A 22,172-nucleotide genomic window follows, 5' to 3' on the forward strand; every position below is an offset into this window, starting at 1 on the left:
TCCCCAGCCCGGCTGTGCGTGGAGGCTGCGGCTCGGTGGGGCAGGCGCTGAGCGCACGGCGGCGGCACCCGGCGCAGAGGCTCCGGCGCGGGGAGCCGGGCTCAGCCCCGGCCTGCGAGCGCCGCGGTCCTAGCCCACCCGAGGCCGGCCTGGGGGGCCCGCAGGGCGCGCGGAGCGCCGAGTGCGCATCGGGCTGGGCCCCGCACCCCGGTGCAGGAGCGCGGGCGCGGCGCGGCGGAGCGCCCCGCATGGAGCCGCCCCGGGAGCCCCCTGCGCGGGCCCGGCCGCCGCCGCCGGTCGCCGCGCGCCCCGCGCCCGCCCCCGCCGCCCCCGCCGCCCCCAGGCCTCGCTCGCCCGCAGAGGCTGAGGCCCGCGGCCCCGAGGGGCTACTGCGGCGATCCGGGTCGGGCTACGAGGGCAGCACCAGCTGGAAGGCGGCCTTGGAGGGTAAGCGCGGAGCGGCCTCCCTCTCCCGGCCCAGGGACCCCTGCCCAGGCCGGACCCGGGACCCGGAGGCGGTGAGAGTCACCTTGGCCGCTGTCCCAGAGGGGAGCGCTGGGAGCGCGGCGCCGGGACGCGGCGGAATCATTCATTTCGGGGCAGCCAGACGCCGCTTCATGGGGTGGGGTGGGAGGGAACCGGGGGCCATTGCGAGTCACAGCCTCGACCCCGCCGCTGCTGCGACTCCCTGTCTGACCTTGGAGCGCGCTTCACGCTCTGAGCCTTCGTCTCCTCACGCATGAAGGGGACAGCCACTGCCTGACACCCACCTGAGGGTGGCGGAATCTGTGGCCGTGAACATGCTTCAAGTAAAGTAAGAAAGCTGGAGACCCCAGAGGTGGTGCACGCCCCTGTGAGAGCCGCGGGGACCCCGTGTTGGTGGGGCATGTGGGGAGGGCAGGGCAGGGGTGGAGAATCCACGAGAGGCTGTTCCTTGCAAGGTCAGGGGTCACACCTACTCCTCCATCAGACTTCCTCAGGGAGGGACCCCTGGCCTGCCGCGGGGGCAGGAACCCAAGTGGAGAATTGATTTCAAGTTCACGAGCTCTTTTAGGAAACTCGTATTAGCTACCGCCGGCGGCGTGTGGTGTGGGAGATGCTAGAGTTGGTGAGAGGGTGGCTGGCCCTTTGGGTGTTTCTCAGGGTGCTCCTGGCAAGGGACAAGGAGGACCTGGGCAGCATTAACTAGGGAAGCCCGGAACCTGGATCCTTATGGAGGCAGTGTCAGAAAAGGAGGGCTTCCTGGAGTAGGTGACCTCTGAGCGGGCGTGGAGACAGAGGGGAAGGTGTTCCAGACCCAGAGCATGATGATTCCGGGTCAGGTGGTCAAAGCTAGTCTGTCCTATGTGGGAACTGAGCCCTGGAGTACTGGGATGGGGCAGGGTGGAGAGAGACGGGTCTGAAGGACCCAGACGGTGAAGGGCCAGCCAGGTCTTGCCCAGGAGCTTGGACTTTGCTCTGAAGGGGCTGCTGAGGGGTGGAGACAGTGGGTTTGTCTTTGGAGGACTGGTGGTGGCCCAGAGGGGTGGGACTGAGGCTCGAGCTCAGGGAGGGGGTGGGGCAGTGCACCAGGAGGGACATAACCAGCACCTGGGCCAAGACAGGTCATGGGGGCTGCTGAGGGTGGTGAGGTGGGGATGGTAATGCCAGCCTTCTGCACGAAGGCTGTGGGCCAGGGGACGTGCACTGTCCCAGGAAGGGCTGTGCAGACTCTGAAGCTGGACCCCCAGACAGTGGCAGGGACGGAGGAGGCGAAGATGTTGCGTCACCGAGGAGAAGAGCTGTGGCAGAGCTGTGGGTTGTGAAGAGTTGTGTGGAATGGATGGAGGGGGTGGGACACCTCCCTGTGACGCTGTCTCCGGCTTTACTGTTGGAGTGGCCCTGTGTTCCCACACTTCCCTCCTGCCAAAGCTATTTCTTGAAGTTGTTCCCTCCTCTTGCCTGTGTTTCTTCATTCATTTATTCGTCAGCATTGCTGAAGGGTCTGTCCTAACCTTAACCGAAGCCCCCATGGTAGGGCTGCTTCTGGGCTGCTGTGGCTCTTCAATGCCTCCTGTTTGCTGTTCCTGTCCACCTCCTGCCCTGACTTCTACCCCTTTGGGCTTCCTCCTCTCCATTGTGGCTGGGCTGCCCACCTGCCAGTCAGGCTGCAGAAGAGACCACACACCAAGCTGGAAGGTCACCCAGAGGCTGCCTGGGACCCTGAGTCAAGCCCATTCCCATGCTTAGCATCTTCCTGTGGTCCAGCCTTGCCTCACCATGGCCTCTTGCCTTGCCTTGCTCTCTGACTCATGCCACCTGCAGTCCCCTCCTCCTCCTTTCCCTGGACTCCCCAGGAGCAGTCCTGCTCCTGATGGCCTGTGGTCCTTGGGTGCTCAGCCTCTCAGGCCTACTTTCTTTTCCTGCAGGAGTTTTAGGATCTGGAGTCTGAGTCTGACCAGGGGCCTCCCCTCGGCCAGTTCTCTGAAGGTCTCCTTGGGTACCCCCAAGCTCCTGTCTTCTGAGAGGAGCCTGGAAAAGGAGCCTGAGAGGAGACAGAGGGAAAGGTGTCCCAGACCCAGAGCACGACGTGTTCCGGGCCAGGTGGCCAGAGCTAGTCTGTCCCATGTGGGAACTAAGCCCTGGAGTACTGGGGGTGGGGCAGGGTGGAGAGAGGCAGGTCTGGAGGACCCAGATGGAAGGAGGGGTTCTCTTCTGGAGGACGCAGAAGAGAGGAGCTCGAGGAGCAGAGCTGGTCCTCTCCAGGGTGCTGCTGCAATGGCCCAGTGCTGGCTTTTGCACTGGTCTCCAGCATGCATTCATTCTTTCTGCAACATCCAGGTACCAATCTGGGCCCTGGGCACATTTGTGTTCTCTCAGAGGTTCCAAGACAGGGCTTGAGAGTGTGGGGAGGTGCAGGAAGCAGAGCATCTGGTAAAGCTGGGGCAGAGCCTTCCATTGCCACAGGCTGGTGGGCTTTCCAACTTCTAGGAGCATTTGTTTCCTCATCTGCTAAGTCAGGTCATGATTTCTACCTCTCAGTAGACAGAGGCCCTGTAGTGTGGGCTGTGTGTACGGTGACTCCTCTTCCCAACTGCCTGGACTTGGCCTCCTGCAGCTCTGCCAGGGGAGCCCACGCCCAACTGCAACACTTTGACTTCTGGGCAGCCTCCCTTGATTCTGCTTCCCACCCCAAACCTGAGTCCAGAGTTCACGTAATGAAACACTGTCAATGGGAGGAGGGATCTGTCCCTTTGGGGACCCAGGGTTATGCTGCCCTTGCTTAGCCAAGCACCTGTCTTGAGAGAAATGGGACATTTCCTGACTTGACCAAGCTGAACCCTCCAAGAAGTCTCTGCTCCTTTATCGCCGGGTTTCCAATGCACATCAAGCACCTGCTACGTGCTGGAGCCGTGCTGGGGCTTTCATAGTCATCATCCCAGTCCTCACCTCTCCCCCTTGCAAGGGACTGGTGAGTGTTCTGTTTCATAGACGAGGGAGCCGAGACTGAGAGCCTGAATGTCTTGCCCAAGGACGTCCCAAAGCCCTGTTGTGAAGGCTCTGACCCCTTCCTGCATGGCCAAGGACATCAGCCTTGGTGAGGCTAGCTGGGGATCATCAAATTCCCACACACAGCCTCTCCTCCCCTGCTCCCCAGACAGCCCTGCCACCTCCAGCATTGACGTTTTTCCCTCCTTATGGGTTAAATGAGTCAGAGAGCTTCTTAAATCAGAAAGCTGGGATTACAGCCCAGGTCTTTAAGACTTTTCTGAGATGCATAACTAGCTTTATAAACAGGAAGTCAAACAGAAGTTGCCTTAATCGAGTATTTTCTCTCACTGTAGGTATGAACCTTTCCTTCCAGCCTGGGGTATGAGGCTAGAAAAGGTGACCCGGAGAGCCCGCCTGGGTTCTGGGAACAAGAGAGGTGATTCGAGATGGGGATATTTCCGGCATTGAGAGTGGCAGTGGGGCAGAGTGGCCTGGGGGTACGGGAGAGGGGACAGAGTGAGCCTGCGTGCCTCAGCCTATAGATTTTTCAGTGCTCACCAATTTTGAATTTTTAATGTTGAAAGTTTCTTGATTAGGCAAAAACCCACAACTTCCTGATCAAAACCACACACATGCTTTTAGCCTCTTAAAAATTTAAAAATTACCAAACTTCACATTTGGTAGTTTTTAAGTCAAGATTATGCTTGCCAGGCTGTGTCCCCGATGACTTAGAGACAGCAGCGTGGGCCTTTTTTGGGATATGAGTGTGAGGATGATAGGAGCTTTGTCTGGGCCTGGGAGTCAGGTTTTTTCAGTTGTTCTTTCTAATATTAGGCGAAATCACACACAGTTAGAAACCTAAATAAACTGCACCCTTAAACGCCATCTAATATGGGCCATGGCATAGTAGGGAACAAGAAATGAGTTAGATATTTGTTAGAGTTGAGTTGTGTCCCCACCAAAAAAGAGATGTTGGAGTCTTAACCTCTGGTACTTCTGAATGTGACTGCATATGGAAATACAGTCTGGCAGATTATTTGTAGTAAAGATGAGGTCAGATTGGGGTAGGGTGGGCCCTAATCCCGTATGAACTGGAATTCTTATAGGAAGATGGTCTCATGAAGACAAGGGCACTGTATTAGTCCGTTCTCACACTGCTAATAAAGACATACCCAAGACTGGATAACTTATAAAGGAAAGAGATTTAATGGACTTATAGTTCCACATGGCTGGGGAGGCCTCACAGTCATGAAGGAAGGTGAAGGAGGAGCAAAGACACGTCTTACATGGTAGCAGGCAAGAGTGTGTGCAGAGGAACTGCCCTTTATAAAACCATCAGATCTTGTGAGACTTATTCACTATCACAAGAACAGCATGATTTTGGAAAAACCTGCCTTCATGATTCAATTACCTCCCACCCAGACCCTCCCATGACACGTGGGAACTATGGGAACTACAATTCAAGATGAGAGCTGGGTGGGGACATAGTCGAACCACATAAGACACACCAAGAGAATACCATGTGATGATAAAGGCAGAGATTGGAGTGATGCGGCTGCAAGCCAAGGAGTGCCAAAGTCTGTCAGCAACCACTGGACACTAGGAAAAGGCAAGGAAGGAGTACCTGCAGAGTCAGAGGAAGCATGGTCCAGTGCAGCATCTAGAGAAATTATCCCTGAGACATAATGAAGAGGCACCTCGGGTCTGGCAGTGTTGGAGATACATGTACCGATCCCTCTACCCTGTGTGGTCTTTCCTACAAACTCAGTTGAATTTAAGGTCGATCAAGGATGTTGTCATTTGGTGTGACTAAATTTCTCGCATAGTTTTTGAGTCCCAGTGGGTGCTCTGTAACATGCAAGGCAATGACCCAGCCCTATTTCAGGGAATCTGAAGGTGAGTAAAGCACAGTCCTTACCCCAAAGGAGCCTAGGGCTGATGGTCATCATCACACTGATGGCCCGCATAATTGCCGCAAGTTGATTGAGTAGAGTTTATTACGCCAGGCACTGTGCTAAGCACTGTACACTGAATTCCTATAACACTCTAAGAGACAGATAGATATTATCATTACCTCATTTTCAAGATGAGGAAAATGAACTATAATCATGGCTAAGAAACTTTACCATCCGTACACATCTAGAAAGTGGCAGAGCTGGGATTTGAACCCAGGCAAAGTGATGTCAGATGCTATACTCTTATCTTCAGTGCACAAAGGATTACAGCATCAATGATAGAGAAGAGGCTAATAGAAGGCAGAAGAAGGATGCACTTAGCATGCTCACCATAGGCAGCCATCCTGTAGCTCCAGGGAACTGTGATGAAGCTGCCACCAAGGACAGCAGAGCAGGAATAGAGAGAGCCCAGTCCAGTGCAGGCTGAAGGCTCTGCTCTTACCACGTCTGAAGCTACCCACCCAGGACTCCCCGTCACTTGCCAACATAGACCTTGCCCATAGGAAAGACTAGAAATGTTTGTTGGACTTGCAGGTCAAGATGGCAGACTGAACATATGCATTTTTTCTTTTTCCCTTCAGAAGCCCACTAATACAACAGTAAAGGGGCCAGATGCGGTGGCTCATGCCTATAATCCCAGCACTTTGGGAGGCTAAGGTGGGTAGATCACCTGAGGTCAGGAGTTTGAGATCAATCTGGCCAACATGGAGAAACCCCAACTCTACTAAAAATGCAACAGGTTAGCCAGGCATGGTGGTGGGCGCCTACGGTCCCAGCTACTCAGGAGGCTGAGGCAGGAGAATCACTTGAGCCTGGGAGGCGGAGGTTGCAGTGAGCAAAAAAAAAACCCAAAATTAGTCGGGCATGGTGTCACATGCCTGTAATCCCAGCTACTCAGGAAGCTGAGGCAGGAGAATTGCTTGAACCTGGGAGGTGGAGATTGCAATGAGCTGGGATTGTGCCACTGCACTCCAGCCTGGGTGACAGAGCGAGACTCCATCTCAAAAAAAAAAAAAAAAAAAAAAAAAAACCAAACCAAACCAAACAGCAAAGGGATTTTTAAAAGGCCATAAGGACAAGAACAAGAGAGAAAATAGCAACAAAATAGAGAGCTAAGGAGCAAGTGGATAAATGGTAACTGACTTCACCCCACCTGAGAAAGTCCAGAGAGGACAGGAGACACCTGAGCCTCACGGGAGGACTCCTAAGGCTCAGGGGTTGGTGGCAGTGCTTGAAGATGGGGCTGAGAACAGGAGGACTGGTTGAAAATTTCTTTAAGGAGGATTTAGATTCCCATTCTGTACAGATTCTCCCCAGCCCTGGCAGGAACCTGGGGTGAAATCTCTCAAGAGGGCTTCAGCTGGGCACAGTGGGTCACGCCTGTAATCCCAGCACTTTGGGAGGCCGAGGCAGGCAGATCACCTGAGGTCAGGAGTTTGAGACCAGCCTGACCAACATGGTGAAACCCTGTTTCTACTAAAATTACAAAAATTAGCTGGGCATGGTGGCGGGCGCCTGTAATCCCAGCTACTTGGGAGGCTGAGGTGGGAGAATTGCCTGAACCCAGGAGGAGGAGGTTGCAGTGAGCCGAGATCACACCACTGCACTCCAGCCTGGGTGACAGAGTGAGACTCTGTCTCAAAAAAAAAAAAAAAAAAAAAAAAAAAGAAAGAAAGAAAAAGAAAGACAGCACCACCCTGAGAGCAAGCAACTAAGCCAACATTTACATATTGAATGCTGAGGACAACGTCCCAGCCTCTTCCCTCAGCTAGCCCGTATTCTCTAGGGGAGAAAACAGAAAAGCCTCCTCCATGGACTCTCATCCATCCAAGAGGAAAAACATAATGAAATAAGCATTCAGAGAATCCCAAGGATCATCCCAGCCAGATCACTCTACTGTGTCCCCCACAGCTAATAAGCCCCCATCTATGGGCTTGGAGGCTCCAACAAAGTCATTAGTCTTCCTGCCTTAATCATGAACAGATAACGGTGGTCCCCAGACCACTAAGGAAAGTCTCTAACATGGAAGCTCAAGACCAAAACAGAGGTTATACAGGGGGAAATAATCTTTCTGCTCATTTTCCCCACCCCTCCAAAAAACCTGTCAGTCATATCTTCAGAGAGAAGAGATAAGAGAAAGTACTGCATCATTAAAACAAGAATAGGATTCTTTAAGAGTGGGTATTCATAGAACAGCAGCAACAAAACCAAGCAAACCTTGGAAATTAAAAATATAGTCACAGAAATTAAGAACTTAGTAGAAGGGTAGGATGATAACATTGAGAAAATGTTCCAGGAAATAGAGCAAAAAGGCAGAGATAGCAAGCAAGAGGGGAAAATAAGATGAGAAATTTGGAGGACCAATCTAAGAGATCCAACATTTGAAGACTATGCCTTCCAGAAGAAAACAAAACATGGAAGAGAAGAAATCATCAATAATATAATTAAAGAAAATTTCCTGGCTGGGCACAGTGGCTCATGCCTGTAATCCCAGCACTTCGGGAGGCCGAGGCGAGTGGATCACCTGAGGTCAGGAGTTCAAGACCAGCCTGGCCAACATGGTGAAACCCCATTTCTACTAAAAATACAAAAAATTAGCCAGGTGTGGTGGCAGGCACCTGTAATCCCAGCTACCTGGGAGGCTGAGGCAAGAAAATTGCTTGAACCCAGGAGGTGGAAGTTGCAGTGAGCTGAGATCATGCCATTGCACTCCAGCCTGGGCAATAGAGCGAGACTCTGTCTCAAAAAAAAAAAAAAAAAAAGAAAGAAAGAAAAGAAAGAATTTCCTAGAACTGAAAAATACCACTTTCCAGATTGAAAGGGCCTACTAGAGTAGATGAAACAGACCAAACCAAGGCATGGCACGCAATGATGAAATTTTAGAACATTGTGCGATGAAGACCCTAAAAGCATCTAGAAAGAAAATAATTAAGCAGTTGTAAAGGATCATGGGTGAGAATGGACCTAGACTTTTTGAAAGCAACACTGGAGTTAGAAGACAATTAAGTGATACCTTCAAAATTCTGAAGGAAAATTATTCTCGATCTATAATACTTAGTCCTCTGGGTTCACAATTCCACGAGCAACATTCACCAGTGCACCATGGAACACAATGAGAATCTTTGCTCCTCGGGTTTGTGCAGTGCAATGCTTTGGCTCTACCCTTCCTCAGGCAGCCATTGGATGATGTGCTTCACCAAGATGAGGGAGTAAACCAAGGAAGGGGAAGGCATGGGAGAAAAGGAACAGAGGAGTCAACATAGGAGAGGGGCAGATAAATCCTCAGACTGCTGGTGTGGGGAGACCCTGGATGGCAGCTGGGCTTAGAAGGCAACTAGTCAGATTCGAGCAGGTCAGAAAGTTCCAAGGGACATTTCTTCAAGATGGTCATTATGGCCTGCATGTTGGTTTCCTCCCCAAATTTATAGGTTGAATCACTAACCTCCAACGTGATGATATTGAGGTGGGTAATTGAGCGGTAATTAGGTTTAGATGAGGTCATGAGGGAGCGCTCCCATGATGGAATTACTACCCTTATAAGAAGAGGAAGAGACACCAGAACTTCCTCTCTCCACTATGTGAGGACACAGTAAAAAAGTGACTGTCAGCAAGCCGGGAAGTGGGCCCCCACCAGAACCTGACCATGCTGGCACCCTGATCTAGCCTCTAGAACTATCAGGAGAAATAAATGTCTGTTGTTTAAGCCACCCAGTCTATGACAGTTTGTTGTAGCAGACTGAACTAAGACCAAAGTGAAAGAGAAATTCCAATTTTGTCTCATCATGGAAGAGGAGTTTTGGCGTTGAAATATGATACACATACAGAAACTGAGCAAAGGGAAAAGAAGACCAGGATTAACAGGGAAACGAAGTTCTGTGGACATGATCATAGCACACGGCATGGCTTTGCTGAGAGTACTGTTTACACTGACCTAAGAATATAACACCAAAGTATCAAGCTAATACAAACTATGGTATTGCGAGGGAGGGAGTGAGTGGTCAGGGTAGACTGGTAATGCAGAGAATTAAGTCTGCATCACTATAATGGGAAGTCAATAAATTATATCTAAAACAGAAAAAAATCTAGAAGTATTTACATACACATGGCATTTAGAAATTTGGAGCTAATACCAAAAGAATCAGCTAAAAGAGTTGAAAATGGTTGGCTTTGGGGAAGGAGCAATGTTATTACTACTATTATTATTTTTTGGAGACAGAGTTTGCTTTGTCACTCAGATTGGAGTGCACTGATGTGATCTTGACTCACTGCAACCTCCGTCTCCTGAGTTCAATCGATTCTTCTGCCTCAGCCTATCGAGTAGCTGGGATTACAGGCACACACCACCACACCCGGCTAATTTCTGTAATTTTTGTAGAGACAAGATTTCACCATGTTGACCAGGCTGGTCTCGAACTCCTGACTTCAAGCCTCAGCCTCCCAAAGTGTTGGGATTACAGGCGCGATCCACTGGGCTCTGCACTATTATTTTTTAAATGAAACCTATTAGAATTTCTTGATTCCTTAAATCTGTGCTTTTCAGACTATCCTTGGTGAAGGAAACAGGTTTCTTTTCAAAATCCTTTGTAAAATACAATACAAATGAATAACGAGCAACAGGCACTTGGATATGGGTAATGCTGAATTGCTACAGATTCTTCCTCTCAATTTTGGCACTTTTATCATGATGGACAAGTAACAGTTTACAGACAAACACTGAGCTGCAGAGACAGTGTTTTCATCTATGATTTATGTATAACATTGACTAAAAAAACACTTTCAAAATGGGTGCACAACAATGTAACTGCACTTAACTGTGCACTTAACGGTTAAGATGGTAAAAAAAAAAATCCAAACAAAGTTGTAAAGGGAATTCACGCCTGCTAGGAGGGCCATAATCAAAACAATGCAAACCAACAAGTGTTGGTGAGGATGTGGAGAAATTGGAACCCTCGTCTATTGCTAGTGAGAATGTAAAGTTATGCAACCAGTGATGGAGTTAGTGGTTCCTCAGAAAGAACTACTGGGAGCGGCGGCGGTGTCGGCAGCGGCTGTAACAAAGAGAGTTTGGCGCGATGTCTCACACCATTTTGCTGGTACAGACTACCAAGAGGCCAGAAGGCAGAACTTATGCTGACTACGAATCTGTGAATGAATGCATGGAAGGCGTTTGTGAAATGTATGAAGACATGGGAAAAGAATGAATCCCAACAGTCCTTCTATCACATATGACATCAGTCAGTTGTTTGATTTCATCAATGATCTGGCAGACTTCAGCTGCCTGGTTTACCAAGCTGATACCCAGACATACCAGCCTTATAAAAAAAGACTGGATTAAAGAGAAGATCTACATGCTTCTTCATCGGCAGGCTCAACAGGCTGAGAAATAACTGTGTTGGAAGCATTGGGGGATGGGGGTGGGCTTGGAACACGGGTGTGTACAGTGTGCTGTAGTGGAAGTTTTGTATCATAGTAATCCTGTTTCCACTTTGTTATACTCTAGCCAAGATTGACTGTATTAGATGAAATGTGAGGATCTTGTTCAATCAGAAACCCCTGTTGCCCCCTCTTTTTTTCTTTTCTTTTTTTTCACTCAAACATTTTTATGATGATTTAGATGGAAGTTGTTCTTTGTTAGTTAATGTTGGTTCCAGTCCTTCAGTCTCCAACTGGGTTCCAGTCCATTCAGCTGGAATGCATAACATTCACTGTAGTAACCCTTCTTCAAGTTGCAGGGGGGGAGGGTGGAAACACAGTTTAGCCATGTCCTCAAGATAAAGTTGTGGTAAAAATAAATAAGTGTTCTTTAGTAAAAAAACAAAACAAATAAAACTACCATGTGATCCAGCAGCTCCACTCCTAAGCACATACCCAAAAGAATTGAAAGCAAGGACTTGAACAGATACTCATACACCATGTTCTTAGCTGCATTATTCACAGTAGCCAAAAGGTGGAAACAGCCCAAATGTCTACCAACAGATGAATGGATAAACACAACGTGGTCTTGCTATACAATGGAACATTATTCAGCCTTAAGATGGAATGAAGTTCTGACGTATGTGACAACATGGATGAGCCTTGAAAACATGCTGTGAAAGGAACCAGACACAAAAGGACAAATACTGGATGTTTCCTCTTATATGAGCTTCCTAGAGTGGTCCAATTCATAGAGACAGAAAGGAGAAGGGTGGTTGCCAGGGGCTGAGGAGAGGAAGGGATGGGACTTGTTTAAGGGGACAGAACTTCTGTCTGGGATGATGAAAAAGTTTGCAAACAGACAGTGATGATGGTTGCACGACATTGTGAATGTACTTGATGCCACTAACTGTACACTAAAAAATGGTTAAAATTGCAAATTTTATGTTATATATTTTCATCACACATAACTTAACAAATTCTTAAAATACCCTAGGTTTAAAGTCTAAAAGGTTTTGGCCGGGCGCGGTGGCTCAAGCCTGTAATCCCAGCACTTTGGGAGGCCGAGACGGGTGGATCACGAGGTCAGGAGATGGAGACCATCCTGGCTAATATGGTGAAACCCCGTCTCTACTAAAAATTACAAAAAACTAGCTGGGCGAGGTGGCGGGCGCCTGTAGTCCCAGCTACTCGGGAGGCTGAGGCAGGAGAATGGCGTAAACCCAGGAGGCGGAGCTTGCAGTGAGCTGAGATCCGGCCACTGCACTCCAGCCTGGGTGACAGAGTGAGACTCCGTCTCAAAAAAAATAAAAAAATAAAAAAAAATAAATAAAGTCTAAAAGGTTTCTCTTGTTAAATATAAAATGAGAATGTTAAATGATAATAAAATAAATAAATGAAAATAACAAAGGGAGAACCCAGAGGATCAGGAAGAGGACGGATGGTGTAGAGGTGGGCGAGTTTTAGAAAGTATCTAGGGAGGAGGTGGAGGAGGAGACTTCGGGAGCAAAGATTCAGTAGCAGGGCTGTGAGGGCTGAATGGGTTATTTTGAGGAACCCATGTGGCTGAAACCTGCGACCGCATGGAGAAGAGCAGGAGATTCAAGGTGGAAAGCTCTGACCATCACTAAAGATTCTGTGAGCAGTGGGTAGCCCGGCAGGGAGGGTTTCAAGCCGGGGATTCACAGAATCAGAACTGCGCTCTACATCAGGGGGCTGCAAACTCCAGCCTGCATCAGAATCACCTGGAGAGCTTGTTTAAACACAGCTTGTTGGCGGGGTGTGGTGGCTCACACCTGTAATCCCGGCACTTTGGGAGGCTGAGGCGGGCAGATCATTTGAGGTCAGGAGTTCGAGACCAGCCTGGCCAACACGGTGAAACCCCATCTCAAAACAACAACAACAACAACAACAACAAAACACAGTTTGCTGGGCTCTACCTCCCCGTTTCTCATTAGCAGGATATAGGGCTGGTGGTGGGATGACAGTGGGACAGGCGGTGGGATGTTGAACCCCTCTCTCTTCTCCTAGACACCACCACACGTCTCCTGCTGGGTGCCATTGCGGTCCTTCTGTTCGCCATCTTGGTGGTGATGAGCATCTTGGGTGAGCATGCATGTCAGAGCATTTATGCAATTCAATTTGCACATTCCTTGTTAAAAGCACATCTAATTAGTTAAAGAAACAGTCTAGACGTTCCAAGAATCCTGTGGGGGACTAAGTAAGTAGAAAATACATAGTGTCAGTTGTTGAGATTTTAGCTTAAAATAATATATTCACACACAGACTATACATGTCCCCTTTATTAAGCCATGCAGGTAGAGTGGAGATGTTACTTAGGTATTATTTTTTAAGTGCTGTGAGAACTCAGAACAAACTTGGGGTAGGTTAGGAAGACAGTGCTTCTTGGAGGAGATGGTTTGGGAATAAGGATCATATTCAGTCAGGCACAGTGGCTCACGCCTGTAATCCCAGCACTTTGGGAAGCTGAAGCGGGTGGATCACCTGAGGTCAGGAGTTTGAGACCAGCCTGGCCAACATGGTGAAACCTCGTCTCTACTAAAAGTACAAAAATTAGCTAGCTGTGGTGGTGGGTGCCTGTAACCCCAGCTAGTTGGGAGGCTGAGGCAGGAGAATTGCTGGAACCTGGGAGGCAGAGGTTGCAGTGAACTGAGATCGCACCACTGCACTCTACCCTGGGCGACAGAGAGAGAGAGACTCTGTCTCAAAAACAACAACAACAACAACAACCACAACAACAACAACAACAACAACAAAAACCCCACACATCACATTCAGTCAGCAAACATTTATTGAGTGCTGCTGTGTGCTAAGCTCTGGGCTAAGTGCTAGGGTTAAAAAGAAGACAAATATGACACTGTCTCCTGTGTCCAGGGGTAAGTGCAATAATAGAGGTATTACTGCCCAGTGGCTTCCCAGAAGGAAAACACATGTGCAATGAACCCTGAAGAATGAATAGGAGCTTCCCAGAGATGAGGAGGTAGAGAGTGCTAGGGAGGAAAAAGCTTTTCCTCTGCCCTCTTAAGTTCAGTGTCTAGGGGCCTGTAAATTAAACTATCAAAGACAAATTAGCAGGAGAAAAGGTACCCAATGTTTCTTAATATTTATGTTCATGGGAGTTCACAGATAATAAGTGAAACTCAAAGAAGAATTTAGACTCAGGGGCTTACACACCTTTTTAACAAAGGAAAGAGGGCTTGGGTTTCAAGGGCTGGTAAATTAAGGGAAGTGACTAGGAAATACACGGAGGAACAACAGGAGATAAAGGCTATTTTAGTAAGGTTTGCTTATGCAAACTAATCTTGGTGTTGATTCCTTGGCATATTTGATGATGAGTCACTCTTCCCTCCCTGGTTTAGGGTGGGCAGTGGGGGTATGGGAGGGTATGGGGTGAGGGATGGGGAGTAGGGCAGCTCCCTCCCCAAAGGGAAATTTATGCCCTACTTTCTGGCAGATGAGAGGGTAGAGAACTCTTCCTGTTGATTCTGAATTGCCTTCAGCTTAAAATGATCCATATGTCAAAGTGGCATATTTTAGGGTGGCATATTCTGGACCCTATCAAGGGAATAGAACATTCTAAGTGGGAGAGGCCTGAGAAACAGAGAGAGTGTGTGGAACTGACAGGGTTGGATAAATGAAAAAGGTAGAAACTGCAACTAAGAACGTGTGAGGCTATATGAACAGGGAATCTGATTACTTTTAAGAGATTCAAATACAAGTGTATTGTAGGTTCTGAAGGGTTTCTAAAAATGATATTAGTGCCTCTGTCTTTAATCTTTGAGAAATGCCGTAAGACCAGAGGTGGAATCCATAAAATGGGGGAAAATTCCACCAAGATTATCAATTCCTACCAAACCCTCCCCTATAGGGCTTGTATAACAAGGACAGGGGTTCTGAGTGTTTAGAAATGGATATGGCAGCCGGGTGCAGTGGCTCAAGCCTGTAATCCCAGCACTTTGGGAGGCCAAGGTGGGTGGATCACTTGAGGTCAGGAGTTCAAGACCAGCCTGGCCAACATGGTGAAACCCTGTCTCTACAAAAAATACAAAAATTAGCTGGGCATGGTTGTGTGCACCTGTAGTCCCAGCTACTCGGGAGGCTGAGGAAGAAGAATCGCTTGAACCCGGGAGGCAGAGGTTGCAGTGAGCTGAGATTGTGCCACTGCACTCCATCCTGAGCAACAGAAGAGACTCTGTCTTAAACAAACAAACAAACAAAAAAAAGGGTAACCACTGGGTCTAGCTTAAATTCACCTAGAATAATTCCTACAAATTAAATCAGTTTTCTTTTATCCTCTTACATCAGTTTTCTTTTATCCTCTTACTAGGTTGGGAGGCCAGAGAATGTGTAGACATAGCTAATATGATTTCAATAAAGCACAACAGTCTCTTAGGAGATCCTTGCGGAAAAGCAGTTGAGATGTGAGATGTAACCACACCATGGTCAGTACTCCCAGGTGGACTTGCATCTCATTGAACAGATATATATGCCCAAGGGGTGTCGATGAATGAATTGGTGTCTGTGTGGCTGGAGATCCCTAGGGGCTTGAGTACCAGAGGCCTGTTCTTGGCTCTGTCCTGGTCTACATTTTAATCAATCACTTGTATGAAAACAAACAAAAAGTATGCTTATGGAATTTGCAGCTGACACAATCCAAAAACACAATCCCACATGACAGATGGGTGAAAGAAATCAAGATTAAAATGTATCTTGAAAAACTCAAATGATGAGCCAGAGTGAATGAGATAAATGTGGAAGAAATAAATATAAGGTTCTGCATTTGGATTTAAGAAGTTATTTTCACATGTTCTGACACTGGGGGAGACCTGGCTTAGAATCAGATCATATGAAAACAATCTAAGATTGTGGATTAATTCCATTTGGCAAGGAGGCCCTTTGAGAAGCTCCGGGCTCCCTTCCCAGAAAAGTCCATGTATGCACATACCCGCCGATCTGTTCACGGAAGCAGTCTGCAGACTGGAGATCCCATGACAACTGGAAGACAGCATGGTGGTCACTGTCGCTGCTGATAGAGCCACATCTGATGTGTCCCGGTCTGTCCTGGTGGCAGCGATTCAGTGGTAACCTGGGGACATTGCAGTGAGCAGGCAGGATGGAGAGCAACCCTTGCCAGGAATATCAGGAGAGATGGCACCTGTTTCAACCTGGATGAGGCAGGCTGGTGTGCTTCTTTGAGTAGGGGGTAGAAGACAGAACGGGTGTCTCTGGGTCACTCCAGAGCCTAGATCCTAGACCAGCAGGTCTCGGTCACAGGGGGACAGGTTGGGACTCAACATTTAAGAACTTTCCATGCACACTAACAGCAAGGGGGTTAAGAAAATAAAAAATGCAAAGAACTTCCCAGCAGTTCAGTGGTGGAATGGCAGCCTTGGTAGCTAATGTGGGCATGGTTAATGATAGCGGGCAGTCTGTCCTGCTGTTGGTACTTGGCCTAGCTGGAAAGAGAGGACACGTAGCTGCCAGGTCTCTTCCCAGTCTGAGTTTCTGGCGTTCCATGCCTCTGGGAGTTTGGAGACAGAGGAGATCCTAACCCAGTAGCTGTGCCGCTGTCATGTCCCCTTGTGGTGACGCCTGCCAGGCTTCCCACTGTCCCCTTTCTCATTCATTTAGTGGCCACCCTTTTACCTCCAGGCACCAGGAGAGGTGCTCACCGGAGAGGACAGCCACGCCTGCAGTGTCCCTGGAGGATGCCAAAGCTGAGGTGGGGGAGGGAGCCACAGAAAGCAGAGTGGGACTCTGGCCGGGGAGTGGGGCGGGCAGGGCCAAGCCGGTCTCTTCCCTGCAGCTTCCAAGGGCTGCATCAAGTGCGAGGCGCCCTGCCCAGAGGACTGGCTGCTCTACGGAAGGAAGTGTTACTTCTTTTCTGAGGAACCCAGAGACTGGAACACAGGCAGGCAGTACTGCCACACCCATGAGGCAGTGCTGGCTGTGATTCAGAGCCAGAAGGAGCTGGTGAGTGTGCCGAGGTGAAGGGGGGCGGGGGAAGGGACCTTCAGGGCCCTCAACCTTGACTCTAGGGGACAGTCACATCCTAAAGGATGCAGTGTTCCCTGTGACACGTCTCCAAAGCCACCACCTGCTGCATAACCACTGGGGGTGCAGGAAGACCTCACGGTCTGAGCACATCAATGAGTGGCTCCAGTTTCCACTTCCATTGTCAAGGCCACCTATTTCAATCCAAGGCCCACTGGTTGAGGTCACTTAGTATTATAAACCATAAGAATTACCAATTATAAAGCTGGTGATGGCCGGGCGCGGTGGCTCAAGCCTGTAATCCCAGCACTTTGGGAGGCCGAGATGGGCGGATCACGAGGTCAGGAGATCGAGACCATCCTGGCTAACACAGTGAAACCCCGTCTCTACTAAAAAATACAAAAACCTAGCCGGGCGAGGTGGCGGGCGCCTGTAGTCCCAGCTACTCGGGAGGCTGAGGCAGGAGAATGGCGTGAACCCGGGAGGCGGAGCTTGCAGTGAGCCGAGATCCGGCCACTGTACTCCAGCCTGGGCGGCAGAGCGAGACTCCGTCTCAAAAAAAAAAAAAAAAAAAAAAAAAGCTGGTGATGTGGTATACACCTCTAGTAGCAGCTACTCGGGAGGCTGAGGCAGGAGGATCACTTGAGCCCAGGAGTTGGAAGTTAGTCTGGGCAACACAGTAAGACCCTAGCTCTACAAAAAGTAAAAGGAAAATTAGCTGGGCATGGTGGAGCGTGCCTGTAGTCCCAGCTACTTAGGAGGCTGAGGCAGGAGGATCACTTGAACCCAGGAGTTCAAGGCCAGCCTGGGCAACATAGCAAGACTTTGTCTCTCTCTTTTTTTTTTTTTTTTTTTTGAGGCAGTCTCACTCTGTCGCCCAGGCTGGAGTACAGTGGTGCAATCTCAGCTCACTGCAGCCTCCGCCTCCTGGGTTCAAGCGATTCTCATGCCTCATCCTCCTGAGTCCCTGGGACTACAGCCGCGTGCCACCACGCCTGGCTACTTTTTGTATTTTTAGTAGAGACAGGGTTTCACCATGTTGGCCAGGCTGGCCTCGAACTCCTGGCCTCAAGTGATCCACCTGCCTAGGCCTCCTAAAGTGCTGGTATTACAGGTGTGAGCTACTGTGCCCAGCCACAAGACTTGTTTCTTAAGAAAAAAAAGAATTGGCTGAGCACAGTGGCTCACGCCTATAATCCCAGCACTTTGGGAGGCCGAGGTGGGCAGATCACGAGGTCAGGAGATCGAGACCATCCTGGCTAACACTGTGAAACTCTGTCTCTACTAAAAATACAAAAAAAAAAAAAAAAAAAAAAAAGAAAAAAAATTAGCCGGGAGTGGTGGCAGGCGCCTGTAGTCCTGGCTACTTGGAGGCTGAGGCAGGAGAATGGCATGAACCTGGGAGGGAGGTTGCCGTGAGCCGAGATCGTGCCACTGCACTCCAGCCTGGGCGACAGAGCGAGACTCTGTCTCAAAAAAAAAAAAAAAAAAAAAAAGGAAAAAAGAATTACAATTATAAATGCATTGTGAAATGTAAAAACACATTGTCATTTTCTAAAGATCCAAATCAGGATATGGTCTCTCATTTAACATCCAAAACAGTTTTAGCAACAGAAACGTGAAAGAAACACAATTAATGGAGTCTATTGGCCGTTTTGGATTTTGAGGTTGACGGTGGTGTTAACCAAAATAGAAGATAATCTAAAAATCACTTCTGTTTGCCTTTGATACACAGTATGATATCCCCAGTCTGCAGGGAAAGTCCCAGAAATTTGCAGGTAGGACAACCAACCTGAGCATTGAGATTTGTCCCAGATCATCCATCCAATGGGCAATCCCCAAGCTTCCTGCAAATCAGGAGTGCTGGCCTGCTGAGCTAGGAGGGCAAGCCCTGTACGGCCTTCCTGGCCAGTGGGCGTGCACACAGAGCCAGGGTCCCTTTCAAGCTGTCGGAGGCCATTGCTGTGAGGTCAGCGAGCAGCCCGGAGCCGAACTCTGGCAGTGTGACTGCGGAGGAACCTGTAAGCCTAGCTCCTCACTTTCGGGATGCATCGAGACAGCAGTCACTCTCCTGGCGTCTGTACCTCCCGAGAGCCAGTATCTTCCAAGCTGAGGTTTGTCTTGGGATGTGACAGCAGTCAGGAGACCGCATCTGACCCTGAGGTGTCCCTCTTTCCTCGGTGCAGGAATTTATGTTCAAGTTCACGCGGAGGGAGCCCTGGATTGGACTACGCAGAGTTGGGGACGAATTCCACTGGGTCAACGGGGACCCGTTTGATCCAGACACGTGAGCTGAGGCTTCATCTTCTGGCCACCGAGCTTAGACTGAGAAAGGCCTGACTCACCCCCTGGACACAGCTCCCGAAGAGAGAAGCCCTTGGTTTTGTGCTAGCTAGAGATACTAGTCTCGGGGTCCCGCAGCGTGCGCCAGAGACCCAGTCATGAAAATGCCTGTACTTCTCCCTCTCTCACAAAAGTCCAGCCTGGCGTGGTGGCTCTGCCCTGTGAAGCCATCGGAGCTTCCCAGTGTCTGGCCCAGGGTCTCTCCACCCTTGAGTCCCCGATCTGTGCAGCCTGGCGCTTCTCAGCTCCACACTGGCACAACCACATCCCATTCAGCCCCAACGGGACAGCGAACGGGAGGGAGGGTCCTGGATGGCCTCACCCCATTGGCCGGAACTTAGTCACATGGCCGCACCTGGCCGCAAGGGAGGATGGGAGATGCGCCTCCGTCCTGGGCAGCCACGTGGCACCTAAGCACTGTAGCTGTGGAAGAAAGGGGATCTGAAGGCAGGCACCCGGAAGTGTTCTAGGCCACATTTTCCTGGCGAACGCATCTCTTGATGGAGGGGGCACTGCTGAGGTGGTGGCGTGTGCCGTGGTGGTTTTGTAAGACTCACGTGGTGTGGAAATGAGTGTGTGATGCAGGGTCTGGTGTGTGGTGTGGGGGTGATGGTCATGGGTGGAGTGGGTGGCAGATGTGTGGCTGTGGCAGTACAGTGGGGACTGTGTGGGGCTTGGGGAAAGGAGTGGTCTGGGCCTAGAGAAATGCAGGGAGGTGCATACAGGGGAGTGGGACCCGCAGAACAGACCCTGTGGCTAGAGGAATAGGCTCTGAGGTGCCAGCGGGAGGACATGGGGTGGGGTGGAGAACACAGCTCCTAACCCGATGATGATGACACGTGAGCATCCCCAAGGCAGGGGCTAAAGCAGAAGGGCGTCTGAGACCCTCGGATCCTCCTGGTTGCCAGAGGTGGCCATCAGCTGCCCTCCCACCTGAGGGTGGCTTAGGCAGTCACGCCCATGGCAGCCCTGGAGGCAGGGGCATTCATGATGCTTCCCCTCCTCCTCCTTTTCCTTATCGCAAGCACTCTTCATTTTTGCCCCTTACTCTGGCCTCAGTGCCCCTTCCGTTTCTCACCCCCTTTCCTGTCCCCCTCTCAGGTCTGCTCTCAGAGTGGCTGAGCAGGTCTTGCACTTTCCACCCCTCTCCCTGCCTTTCTGGAAGCTTCTTGCTCTCAGAGCCCTGCAGGTTGGGGTCTGTGGCATCCTGACCACCTGGCAACCAAGGGGCCTTTGGCCACATTTCTCAGACACTGCAGAGGTTCTTTCCCTTGCACTCTTTCTTGGGGTCCTTCCAATGCCCTCTGTTGTGAGGGTCTACCTCCAACCTTGGCAGGGATCGGAGGTCTGGGTGAACAACTAAGGTTAAGAAGAAACCTCTGAGGCTGGAAAGGGGTGATTTTAGGTAGGGGGGAATCTTCCCACCGCACAGGTCTGTGTGTGATGTCAATGAGTTCCTGGGCAACACAGCCTCAGTTAGCCCATATTGGGGTTATTGCCGCTGGCCCCTAACCTGTGAGGGGTAGCTGACTTCAGCCAGCTCTGCGGAGCTCCTCCTGTGTGCTCGACTCTGCGCATTGCAGGGTGCCAAGATGAGAGGACACAGAGCTCGCTGCTCGGGAGCTGGCTGCTTTGGGGACCTGTGTGGACAGACAGGTAGAGGTCCCAGGGGGCTGTGGGAGTGCCCCACAGAGCAGGCAGGGGACTGTGGAGAGGTAGGGTGGGCAGAGAGTGGCCCTGAACTGGGTGTCATGGAGCCTGGGACCTGTGAGCCAACTCTGCAAGGACATGGAGAATGGGGAAGTGTGTGTGTGTCCAGGAAGTGTCTGAGCGGCGTGCCGGGGTGGCTGAAGCTACGGTGCACAGAGTATGAAGACAATGGGATGCCAAGCTAGAACAGTCTGTCAGCACAAATGTCCTAGAAGGCAGCTCCAGTGATAAAGTGAGGGAGGGATAGGCCTCAGGGCCTCCATGGCCTCCCCTGCCACTGGGTTTTGGGCTGAATGTCCCAGATCATAAACGCCTGGTCTTCTCTCCTGGCCACAGGTTCACCATCGCAGGTCCAGGGGAGTGTGTCTTCGTGGAGCCCACCAGGCTGGTGTCGACGGAGTGTCTGATGACCCGGCCCTGGGTGTGCAGCAAGATGGCCTATACGTGAGGTGGGTGGGGCCAGAGGTGGCCCCTCCCCCCAGGCCTGTGGGAGGTGTCTGCCCGAGACCTGCTCCAGCGGAGCCGCCTGCCCTCTGCAAGACCAAGCAGTGGGGTGGGTGGCCTCTGCCCCAGGCCCCTCTCCCAGGCCCTGGCGCTCTGAGTCCCTGGTTCCTGGCCTCCTTTGTCTCCAGGCAGGTCGTGTGGCTCAGCAGTTAAATCTCATATGCTAAGTAGTGTAGGCATCTGCCCACCTACGCACACACACACACGCATACGCACACGCACGCGCACACACACACGCATACGCACACGCACGCACGCACACACACATGCATACGCACACGCACGCACACACACTGTCCCCTCTGAAGCTCAGTGTCCACCCTGAGCCACCCCACAGATCTCTCTCTGGCCCCCTAGAAGCCCTCTCCTCACTGCAGCCCTGGTGCTCTGGGGATGGAGGGGCATTGACAGGTGGTTTGACTGTTCATTCCGCTTCCCCAGTGGTTTCTCTCATGGCTGCCGGCGGAGGCAGGCTGGGAAAGCTTCCCCCTCACCTAGGCCAGGCCAGCCCTGGGCCCCAGAGGTCCCCTGCGTCCCCCTTCTTTGCCTTGCCTAGGTCCTCAGGCAGGGCCCCTGCTGTGTCCGTGGTGCTGTTGTATTGGTCACTAACGGAATAAAGAGTTAATAACTCGTGTCCAGAGAAGTCTGCTGCCATTTGTTCCAGAGTCAGAGCTTGGGGAGGGACAGCGAGGGGCACATCTCTGGGTGCCAGTCTGTGGGGACCACCACAAAATTCACCTGTTCTAGTGCAGCAGATAGCGG

At 50.6% G+C, this 22,172-nt stretch overlaps 1 protein-coding gene and 1 pseudogene across 1 annotated transcript; both read left to right on the forward strand.

Annotated features, from left to right (window-relative positions):
• The first annotated feature begins 248 nt into the window (after positions 1-248).
• CLEC2L (C-type lectin domain family 2 member L) lies at positions 249-22,044 on the forward strand. Its single transcript, XM_073008666.1, has 5 exons — positions 249-447; positions 12,870-12,944; positions 16,666-16,832; positions 19,040-19,140; positions 21,243-22,044. The coding sequence occupies exons 1-5, from the start codon at positions 249-251 to the stop codon at positions 21,352-21,354; spliced, it is 654 nt and encodes a 217-aa protein (XP_072864767.1). The 3' UTR covers positions 21,355-22,044.
• LOC140709581 (enhancer of rudimentary homolog pseudogene) lies at positions 10,489-10,813 on the forward strand (annotated as a pseudogene).
• Positions 22,045-22,172: the final 128 nt, after the last annotated feature.

Source organism: Chlorocebus sabaeus, chromosome 21, assembly GCF_047675955.1.
Source record: "Chlorocebus sabaeus isolate Y175 chromosome 21, mChlSab1.0.hap1, whole genome shotgun sequence".
Taxonomy (NCBI): Eukaryota; Metazoa; Chordata; class Mammalia; order Primates; family Cercopithecidae; genus Chlorocebus; species Chlorocebus sabaeus.

What these genes read in the sequence shown, in the direction of transcription:
- CLEC2L (XM_073008666.1), top strand. Translation starts at nt 249, where the DNA reads ATGGAGCCGCCCCGGGAGCCCCCTGCGCGGGCCCGGCCGCCGCCGCCG. An exon ending in CTGGAAGGCGGCCTTGGAGG is followed by an intron (nt 448 to 12,869) that starts GTAAGCGCGGAG and finishes CTCTTCTCCTAG; the next exon opens with ACACCACCACACGTCTCCTG. An exon ending in TTCAGAGCCAGAAGGAGCTG is followed by an intron (nt 16,833 to 19,039) that starts GTGAGTGTGCCG and finishes TCCTCGGTGCAG; the next exon opens with GAATTTATGTTCAAGTTCAC.